At 41.6% G+C, this 11,203-nt stretch overlaps 1 protein-coding gene across 1 annotated transcript; it reads left to right on the forward strand.

The window, feature by feature from the left end:
- The first annotated feature begins 7,269 nt into the window (after positions 1-7,269).
- Positions 7,270-11,203, forward strand: LOC115679750 (sulfate transporter 1.3-like). The gene is made up of 13 exons (XM_030603443.2): positions 7,270-7,621; positions 7,713-7,761; positions 7,857-8,064; positions 8,212-8,386; positions 8,483-8,548; positions 8,637-8,750; positions 8,861-8,977; positions 9,059-9,185; positions 9,269-9,555; positions 9,640-9,830; positions 10,036-10,121; positions 10,218-10,294; positions 10,727-11,203. The coding sequence occupies exons 1-13, from the start codon at positions 7,289-7,291 to the stop codon at positions 10,865-10,867; spliced, it is 1,971 nt and encodes a 656-aa protein (XP_030459303.2). The 5' UTR covers positions 7,270-7,288; the 3' UTR covers positions 10,868-11,203.

Raw genomic sequence — 11,203 nt, forward strand, 5'->3', positions numbered from 1 at the left:
GTATCGACCCGAAGGTCCGTAGGTGATCACACAACTCATTATTATCTGAACCCAGCGTATAACGCTTCAGGGTATTTTAGGTGATCACATGCTCGTGACAGACACGCATTCTCGCACAATTTCATCACATGCCTCACTCTTGGCATACGCAATGCGTGTCCATGTTATGCAATGCAATGCACCACGAGCACCAACATAATTCAGACACCCAATGTCACAACACGTGCTTAATTGGCCCAATTAATACTGTAAGGACCCGGGGTCTACACTGTGTAATATTGTCCGCTTTGGGTCCACCGACCCTCACGGCTTTAAAACGTGTTTCACACAAGCTTCCGCTGTGCTGAGAACAAAACCTTGAGGGGTGGGTCTGGCCTGTGGGCTTGCGCCCCAAAGAGGACAATATTGGGCTTGGGAGAGGAAGGGCCAGAGAGCGCCTCTGCCCAAGACAACGCGTTTTAAAGCCGTGAGGGTCAGTGGGCCCAAAGCGGACAATATTACACAGTGTAGACCCCGGGTCCTTACAAATGGTATCAGAGCCGACTCCCGACCGCGTGTGGGGCCACAGCGAGGACGCTGTGCTCGAAGGAGGGGAGAATGTAACGACCCGGTCCGACGAGGGCGGGGAGTGGTCGCCGGGGCCAGAGGGCCTGGACAAGGAGCGGCTCCTGGCAGGCTTCTAGGATGGCAAAGGGGGGCATGTCTCTTGTCCCACATCGCTTAGGGGGGAGTCCTGGGCTAGTTTATAAGACTTGGGTTCTCTACTCTGTGTAACGCGTTTTAATGCCGTGAGGGTCAGTGGGCCCAAAGCGGACAATATTACACAGTATAGACCCCAGGTCCTTACAAATACCGTGTGGCCTAACGTGCGATTCACAAATCAGCAATTCATTGTAAACCAAACAATGGCCAATCGTACTCCACAAAATCAGCCACACAACATACGACATAGCAATACGAAATCAACCACAATTAAGCACAATTGACGTACAATCAGTCAACCCGGGTATACCCGGCAATTTCACCAACGAGCTCCTAAATTGGTCATTAAACCCCATTATCCTCCCCAATGATTCTCATTAATCCACTAAATTTTTCCGATAATAATTTCTACCAATCAGTCCTCAACCCAGTCTGAAATACACACTGCTATTATCTAAGCTAGTCCAAAATGCACCGATAATACCTAAACCAGTCCAGGAAAAACGCACTATCAATCCTAATCCGGGTTTAGGAATTTTACTCACTTAATTTCTGGACCACGGCGACGGGGAACGGCGGCCGATCACTGATGAACAGTGAAACCGGCGGCGGAATTCCCGGCGACGCAGCGTCTTGTTCACGGCGATGCTTTTGTTCGGGGGAGCTGTTCACGGGCAGGCGGATATGTTACGGACAGAAGCTGTACGGACGGGCGAGAGACAGTGGCCGGCGAGACGGCCGTATGGACGGCGGCGTACGAACTGCTACAGTATCGACCGTACGGACACCGTACGGCCGGCGACGAACAGCGACGTACCGACTAGCTGGACGGCTGGGTGGTGACGGAACGGCGATCGGAGCTCCGGCGAAGCTCCGGCGAGGCTCGGACGTGGCGGCGGTGCTTTACCGGGTGAGAAAAAAGAGAGAGAAAGAGAGGGAAAGGGAGAGAGAAAGAGAGGGAAAGGGAGAGAGAAAGGGCTGGACAGAGGCGGGAGTGGCTGCTGGTGGTGCTGGCTCGGCGGGGGCAGCTCCGGTTGGTACTGTTCCGGCGTGAACAGTACTAGGATGTGCAGAAACGGAAACTGCAGAACAGAAACGGAGAAAGGAAGAAGATCTTCGAGGGGGGGAAAAATGACTGAATGAACTAAGAGGAGAGAGAGAGAGGGTCTGGTCAAAGCTGGTCTAACATGGAATTAGTGGATTCCAAGTGTCAAAATCTTGGCAATTTGGACAATTTTGCCCTTGATCCAATGGCTATAATTCCTTCTTATCCAATTATTTAGGGGTAAAATGGTCATTGATCCTTAACCCAAGCTGACCAGACCTGGTTTAGCCCTAACTCACCTTGGTTAGTCCTCTAATTAAATCCAAAATTCGGAATTACCAAAAATGGGTCCAAGGGCATTTTGGTAATTTTTCGGTCCCGGGTCAAAATTCCAATTTTCGCACATACGCGTTCCATATGTGCGTGGCCAACATAATATGGCGTCGGAATCGCGAAATTCACTTTTTAAGTCCTCGAAAACTGACTGCAAAGTTTCGGGAATAAAATAATATTATTTTTCCAATTTTTGTCGAAATTCCACTTTTTGTCCAAAACGACTCCTGGTAAGCGTGGCCACCCAAAAATGGTGTCGGTCTCGAAAAATAACCTCATTTGGCCTCGAAAAGCGACGCTGGCGTCCCGAGGGGCAAAATCGTAATTTTTCACCCCCGGATCGAAATTCCAATTTTTATTCGTACTAACTCCAAATGTGTGTGGCCAGCGTGATATGACGTTAGATTCCCAAAAATAGTCTCTTAAGCCTTCGAAAATCGACCTCGAAATTCGGGCCCAATTCCGTGAACAAAACTCGCTAAACTTTCAATTTCAGGGTCTCTCACTAACAAGCGGCTGTTTAGGGTTTACGCGTATCGACCTAGAGTTATCCGAGTCATGACGGTCCCGAATCACTCAGAGAATGAGAGGGATTATCATTAGTTCCAGAGGTCACGATCGTTCAGTTCAAGCTCGGGCCTGGTTGGCCACGTGCACTCTCGGACTTGCGGACTCACCCGCGATCCGTTTGTAAATCGTTGGCCTTGGCCAGACCAAACCCGTCACTTTTCCTAAGATCGGCTCACGTTGACCCAAAATATTCCCTCATCGTTTCTCAAGATCGGTACTCGGTTCGTGATCGCGCCCTTGGTCCACGTATCATTTTCCTAGTTAGCCATACCCCATTGGTTAGTATCCCGAGAGTAATCAGCTCTGGGCGAGACTTACTAAAATGAAATGCGAAATAGCATCAACTTTATTGATTCCGGAATTACATCGAAATTCAGGCCGTTACATGTTATATCTGTTTCTATTTCAGAAATAGAAAAGTAAAAAATATACTTCTTATTTCTATTACAAACCTATTTCTGGGCTAAAAATTTGTTCCAAAAATAAAAGAATGAAATTCTATTGCCAAACTAATTTATGTTCCAAACATATTCCTGAAAATAGAAAAATAGAGATCCAGAATGATTATCATTTGTACCTTAAATCTCTCAATAGAGATCCCAGAGGTCCGTTTAACATGAACACAAAAGTCTTTGTGTTCATGTCATGATGGGCCACGTATCTGAGTATTCTCTTCTTCCATTTGTTGTCTTTGACTATGCAACTGCTCATCCAGGATATCACCATTTTCTTATAAATTATAAATTCCAATCCAAGATTCCTGTATATCATTTATAGGAGTATTAGAATATGATGATTGCTTGCATTATAATCACTGCCTTAATACAGTGTGTGGAAGAAAGAAAAGGCTTCATCTGTCACCTTATACTTATCATTTCACGCCTTCCGCAATGTTTGTGCATATTATATTTCACGCATAAAGATGGTTTTTGTAAGAAAGCGAAACGGATTGGATGAGCTGGACAATCCAAATATATCAAGATCTTCCCGGCCAGTTATGTCAGATCGCGATAGAAGATTTACTTCTTCACGCGTTCATAAATTCAAGCCACTGAGTATCTGGGGTTGCAAAAACGAGTGAAAAGAATGTTCTGTCAACTCTCTTGATCAGGAGAAATTATCTGGTGAATCCGTTGGTACATATAACCCCCTCAATTCAGTCCGTTCTCCTTGATCAGACGTGGAGGATGGCTTGCTTTGATCGGTCTAGAGAGGTTGACAGAGCCGGACACTGCTCGCACTGCATAAAAAAAACAAGGCAAGAATCTTGGAGACCTCCTAGAAAATCTGAATACACCAAAATGAGTCGATGACTACCGTATCATGCAGGGTCAGTTTCCATAGATGAAGCGTTTCCATATATGAAGCGAAAGCCAACCTCTGTTTAGCTGGCATAGTAACATTAGACCCAACTCCAGGCCATGCATGGCCCGAGGAATAAAGGAGAAAGAAATTGAATTCATGGCACGAATGCTCTCGCACGGTGAAGCAGCAGCAAGCAAACTGCTTTTCGGTCAAACACAATATTGGAACTTGGAAGTGGATAAAGAGAGGGATCAATGGCTGGTGCCAACTAATGCATGCAAGGTATAAATATCATCGTTCAAGCAATCGTTCACGCGCATCCCTTGACTGAGTCTTCCATTCTGAACGTATCCCGCATATTCGTTCTCCCGCAGAGACAACTAAAAAAGAATTCCTTATGGAGTTGACAAAAATGGACGAGCAGGCAACACTGATCTAATGTTTATTGTTAAGATGTTCGCGCATCATCACAGAGGTACACATCCTGTCCCTTCGTGCTCATTCTTTTTCTTTCCTTTCATGGGTCTATGTCTGAAACAGAAAGGATTGACTTCTGGCGTCATTATGGGGATGCCGTCCTATTTATCGTACGGTATTAAATGGGGAAGATCTTAATTTAGAGTGCCCTTCCTTACATAACAATTCGCAGTTGTCAGATTCAATGAACCTGGGTCAATCCTAAGTCATCTTCTCGGTTTCTTGATATCAGGTTCTGCATCAGTTTTATTATTAAAATAAAGAGCTCACTGTATTCAGATCTCAGAGTGGAAAGCGGGTCTCGCCTCATCTGGGGCGCAAGAGAAGGTCAGGTTCTGACATTCTTCTTTTCTTTATCATTTGATTACTTGTGGGTGTCGCTGTGGGTCACTCTTGGCTCTGAGTCTTGATCATTATTCTGCTGACATCTTTCTTTTTCTTCAGTTAACGGGAATGTAACATTATTGTTATTTTTTTTCAAATGGTTGATGATTCACTTTTAATTGTCTGATGAATCGCTATAAGTGGTTCTAAAAGTCAAATTGGAGACAGAGAGAGAGTTCCAACTTTCTTTTTAGTGCATTTTTTGGTGGTTCTCAAAATCTTTTAAAGTATTTTTTAATCGACAATTTTTTTTTTAAAGTTTTCTTTTGGTTGATCAAAGTACTTTTTTTTAGAGATAATGACACAAACAGTCCCTGAACTTTGGCCCAATATGTAATTTGGTACATGAACTTTTAATTTATTCAATATAGTTCATGAACTTTAGGTTAATGTTCAATGTGGTCCTTGAATTTTTATTTTGTTTAATGTCATCCCTGAACTTTTGGTACATGTTCAATTCAGTCTTTGAACTATAAAAAATATTTAATATAGTCCCTGAACTTGAATTAATGGAAAGGACTGCATTGAACATATTCATATAGTTCGGGAACTGAATTGAACATGGACCAAAAGTTCAGGGATGACATTGAACAAATTAAAAGTTAAGGGATTAAATTACATATTGGGTCAAAGTTCAATGACTATTTATGTCATTTTTCCCTTTTTTTACGGTGGTCAGCAACTTGTTGGTGCTTTAGTTTTCTGATGTTGTTAAGGTTGTAAAAATTATTCTCTGTTCATGGATTCAATTGTGGTTCATGAAAGTCGTGTTGCTGTTTCCCTTTTGTTGATTCCCCTGTGTGAAGGGGTAAGGGAGATGAAGAGAATTCGGTTCCCTCAAATTGTCTATTTAAGAACACCAAACTGCCATAGGACAACTCGAGCAGCACACATACGATGCTTATACCCGTCCTTTCTTATTATGGAATGTAGTACCAAGTACTATTTGAATGCTAAATGGTGTCAACTGAAGTGTATTGTACCATCACTTAGCATGATGGTTAATTATTTAGGGGAAAATTTAATCTCTCTTTTCAATGAACTTGGAAATGCAATGCTTCCAGGACTGTTGTTGCAGATAGAGTCCACATAACAGCTACATCTCCACTTGTGGGTTGCTTTTGATTGCACCTTTTCCTTTCATGAGTTATGACCATGGTACTTACCTCAGTAGTATTCCTTTATATCACTGCAAAGTGGTTCTCGTCTTTGAATCGAAGTTCAGTTGTGCTTTTTCAAATGTAGATGCGCATCTTTCCCTTCTCTACTAATTAATGCCCACGACTAAAAAGTTATGAGCAATGACATAAAGGTAGATCTGAAGGAAATGAATTGTTGAAAATGTCTGAAAACCATCTTTCTTGCTAAGCCTGGTAGTTCATGGTCAATCTGCATAGGGCAAGATCTGGATAGTTTAAAAGGATAGGTGGTTTTGGTATGCGCGGAGAAAACAAACCGTTAGCTAAAGTTCACTAGACGATTGCAGGAGCTAAAGTCAGAAGTCAGCAGAAAGGATAATGTCAGAGTCCAAAATATTATGTTCCTGCCAATGAGCATGAAGTATAAACAGCTACAGTCAACTCTCTCAGAGAGCATATAAACACCAAATTAATGTGATGACTAGTGGCAATCCAATTGCCTTGAGTCAACGCTTACAAATTTAATCCAAGTCTCACAAGATTTAAGAAACCTTTTCCATCATGAGACTGTTGCTTGATGAGTTTAGATCGAATAGAGATGTGTATACATTCTCACTGTGGAAGGCTGGGGCTTACTGTCTTCTTAAACATTTTGACTTTGTATTATCCTTTTTTTTTTTGGTCGAAAACTTTGGATTATCCTGTAACTAATATAAAGTACAGTTTTGGTTACCAAAAAAAAATAATATAAAGTACAGTTTCCAAACCTTCTCTACTACAGGTGCTTGTTCCTCTTGCGTTTGTTTTATCTCCTGAGTATCTTCATTTCCGAAGCACTCATCTTAAGCTGATGGCCCGCTTTTTTCCTTGGTTCCATCAACATCTATGCCCGAATTTGATTAGATTCTACCTTATAAAAAAAGAAAGAGGAAATATTATGACCCATTTGAAGAAAATTAAATTTTTAAGTTCTTAACCAGTGCAGTGCTAAAATAAGCCAAGCATTGAATTTCATTATTTTGTTAGGAAAACCAACAAAAAAAAAACTAATAGGGGGGAGGAAAAAAAAAAAAAAAAAAATTAAAAACCCTTTCCCAAATAAAAAGGAAAATGTATAAAACCCCCCCCCCCCCCCAAACCGGAAAAGGGGAAAAGGAAGAGAAAAAAAAAAAAAAAAAACAAACTAAAAAAAAAGGAGAAAAGAAAAGGAAAAATTTAAAAAAAAAAAAAAAAAAAAAAAAAAAAAAAAAAAAAAAAAAAAAAAAAAAAAAAAAATTCTTAATACTTGTGTTTGCTTGTTTGCGATCCAGCTTGTCTCTGATCCCTTGTCACGATGAGTCATCGTATCAGCAGCAACGATGGGGTACAGGGAACCGACGTAACAAACAGTGCTTCGTTGCAATACCATTCAGAGGCACCGTACATCCACAAAGTGGGCATCCCTCCAAAGCAGAACCTTCTGCAGGAATTCACAGCCACATTGAAGGAGACCTTCTTCGCAGATGACCCGCTTCGTCAGTTTAAAGATCAACCGCTGTCAAGGAAGTTCATTATCGGCATCCAGAGTGTTTTTCCCATTCTCGAATGGGGAAGACACTACAACCTGACTAAGTTTAAGGGCGATCTGATTGCTGGACTTACCATAGCAAGCCTTTGCATTCCACAGGTAATAGTGACGGCAACTTTGAAGAGCTAGATAGATTTGCTCATTGCACTCTAGTTGCACTGCTTATGGTTTCTTTATCTTTGTAAACTAGGATATTGGGTATGCAAAGCTTGCAAATTTGGCTCCACAATATGGACTATGTAAGTTTTGTCTTCTTCTCTTTACGTTGACCTAATGTACTTGTCGGCTAAATCATTTTCAGTAGATAAATGATATTTCCTCCGTTGCACTACAGATAGCAGCTTTGTTCCCCCTCTTATATATGCCTTCATGGGTAGCTCGAGAGATATCGCCATAGGGCCAGTAGCTGTTGTTTCTCTCTTGCTTGGGACTCTTCTTCGGGACGAGATTGATCCAGATATTCATCCCCATGAGTACAGACGCCTGGCATTCACGGCTACATTCTTTGCTGGCATCACCCAAGTCATGCTCGGGTTCTTCAGGTATATCACCCCAGTCCGGATTATTTGATGCGCATTTCATTCCTTTTTCTTTTTGTTTTGGATGAGGCTGTTTATGGCTCATCTGGTGAGTCAAGTGATTTTTCTATTTTTATTCTTACTAATAGATAACACTATTTGCACTTCTAGACTGGGTTTCTTGATCGATTTCCTATCTCATGCTGCGGTTGTTGGCTTTATGGCCGGTGCTGCCATCACAATTGCTCTTCAACAGCTCAAGGGTCTGCTGGGCATAAAAAAATTCACCAAGAAGACCGACATAGTGTCTGTGATGCGATCAGTTTGGAGTACGGTGGATCATGGGGTACGTCAAGAAATTCAACCACTCATTTTTTCTACTAAATAGAATAACTGACTGCATGAGTATTAAACTTACTCTATCGTACTACTGCTTTCTCAGTGGAATTGGCAGACGATAGTGATCGGAGTGACATTCTTGGCCTTCCTTCTGCTTGCCAAATACATAGTAAGAAGTCTGTCTTGTTCTTCGTTATTAAATCCTGACTGGATCTCTTCCTAGCCATTTATCTCAATTTCACGTTCTATTACAACAGGGCAAAAAGAACAGGAAACTATTTTGGGTGCCTGCAATTGCCCCTCTGATCTCCGTTATCCTGTCCACTTTTTTTGTGTATATTACTCGAGCTGATAAGCAGCATGTTGCAATCGTAAGAACGCTTCTCTGTGGTTTTGCTCTGTTTCATTTGCGTTTCATCTTAACTCATTCCGTTGACCATAGCAGTTATATTAATCCTGCCAAATACAATTATGTCTGAAGGTGGGTAACATAAAAAAGGGCGTGAATCCATCTTCAGTGAAGGAAATCTTTTTCACTGGCACTTATCTTGCCAAGGGCTTTAAGATTGGCGTAGTTGCAGGCATGATTGCTTTGACAGTAAGAAAATTCTCCATACTTTCAGCTGGGAATTGGAGTTTTTATATGTGATTCTCTTTCCTAACCCAATGATATTTCTAGGAAGCCATTGTGATTGGACGGACATTTGCTACCTTGAAGGAATATCAGATAGATGGAAATAAGGAAATGATAGCACTAGGAACGATGAATGTGGTTGGTTCGTTGACATCCTGCTACATTGCTACGGGTATGAAAGGACAAGTACTAAGTGCTTTATTGTGAACTAAAATTTTTTGCTGATATTCACTGGATTATTTGCACTTCGTGCAGGATCTTTCTCTCGTTCTGCTGTTAATTGCGTGGCTGGTTGCCATACAGCAGTCTCTAACATTGTCATGTCCTGCGTGGTGTTGTTAACCCTGGCACTCATCACACCATTATTCAAGTATACTCCAAATGCAATTCTCGCATCAATTATTATATCCGCGGTGGTTGGCCTGATTGATATTGAAGCGGTAATACTGATCTGGAAAATTGACAAGTTCGATTTTGCTGCTTGCATGGGAGCCTTCTTTGGGGTGGTTTTTGTCTCTGTTGAGATAGGCCTCTTGATTGCAGTAAGATTATCAGGAACTTTTGGTAATCTTTAGTTGATTTTCATTCTCCGTGTGGATTACTAAAGTAGAGGTTTCCTTTGGCAGGTTTCAATTTCATTTGCCAAAATACTCTTACAAGTAACAAGACCTCGCACAGCCATTCTTGGTAAGCTACCGAGGACGACTGTTTACAGGAATATTTTGCAATACCCAGAAGCAACAAAGGTTCCTGGAGTTCTGATTGTCAGAGTTGATTCAGCCATCTATTTTTCGAATTCAAACTATATCCGTGAAAGGTACTAGATAGGAGCAAGTGCGGAGGGCAAAATTGGCCCCTGTTTGTCCTTTCTAATTAATTTTTTTGGCCAACTTTGCTAAGAAACTCCATGATTTCCATGTTATAAGATGGACAAGTTAAGCCTAACCATGAATAGGGACAAGAGAATTCTGTGCCGGTGCCTTAGAGCAGCTATTTACATCGGTATGAATTGAATTTTTCAGGATATTGAGATGGCTTGGTGATGAAGAGGAATATCTGAAGCAGAATCATCAACCAAGAATCCAGTACTTGATCGTGGAAATGTCTCGTAAGCTGTTTCTTGCACGACCAGCTTCGCTCTTTTTTATTTTTCCCGTGATCAATACCCTTACAAGTATTTTGACATTATTATCCGTGCCTGCAGCCGTTACAGACATTGATACTGGTGGCATGCATGCCCTTGAAGATTTGCACAAAAGCCTCCAGAAGAGGGATATTCAGGTAATGCTTAAAACGAATTGCTTCATGCTATTTTTATGACATTCTCCATGATGTCTCACCGACCATAAAGTCACTTGCTTTGCTAAGTAATGCATGCTCCTCCAATTGAGATCAAACTTAAATATTTTCCTACAGTGTCCATCTCACCTGCCCCGACCTGCAAAAACTATATCTCCCAAAAAATAACTAAGTTGTTTGAGCAAATAATTGCCTCAGTACAGGTATCAGCTATATGTCTTTTACCCTCAACAGGTTCTTAATATTCTCACCTGAGCAGTTTATCTTCACTCATGCTCAGACATGCTAAAGTATTTGGCAGGATAGGCCCTATAAGCAGACATGCTTTAGCTCATCTCTTGATCGCACTCCACTTGTACAGACTACCATCTATTTTACATTTTACAAGATTACTTTTCGCGTATTCTTCTGCAGCTTGTTCTTGCAAATCCAGGACCGGTAGTGATTGACAAGCTTCATGCGTCCAAGTTCATCGACTTGATTGGGGACGATAAGATCTTCCTTACTGTAGCAGATGCTGTTATGACCTGTGCTCCCAAGACGGAACAAGCCTAATCGTCCCTTTTCACGCGCTCCATAATTTCCGTAATTGTTCCGCTTGAAGATCAAAAAGGTCGGCCACTAACTGAGACTTATCTGGATCTTGAAATGGTGTGTGTAGTGTGTCAGTAAAGAAATGAGAGCCAGTTGTGAATTTGTTTTGGTGGCAGGACGTGAAATGGGTGTGAATGCTGAGTGATAACATAAGCTTTTCTCTCTTGTGGGGCAATTGCAATGTCTGTAGATTTTGTCTTTAAATTGTTCTGGCATGTTTGTGTTCTTCTTATTGACTCCTAAACGAAATGGGACAAATAAATGAAACGTGTGGTTCCCCCGTTGTTTTTTCTTTTA

The sequence above is a fragment of the Syzygium oleosum genome, unplaced genomic scaffold, assembly GCF_021117445.2.
Source record: "Syzygium oleosum isolate NSW1041296 unplaced genomic scaffold, Sole_v2.1 Sole_v2.52, whole genome shotgun sequence".
Taxonomy (NCBI): domain Eukaryota; kingdom Viridiplantae; phylum Streptophyta; class Magnoliopsida; order Myrtales; family Myrtaceae; genus Syzygium; species Syzygium oleosum.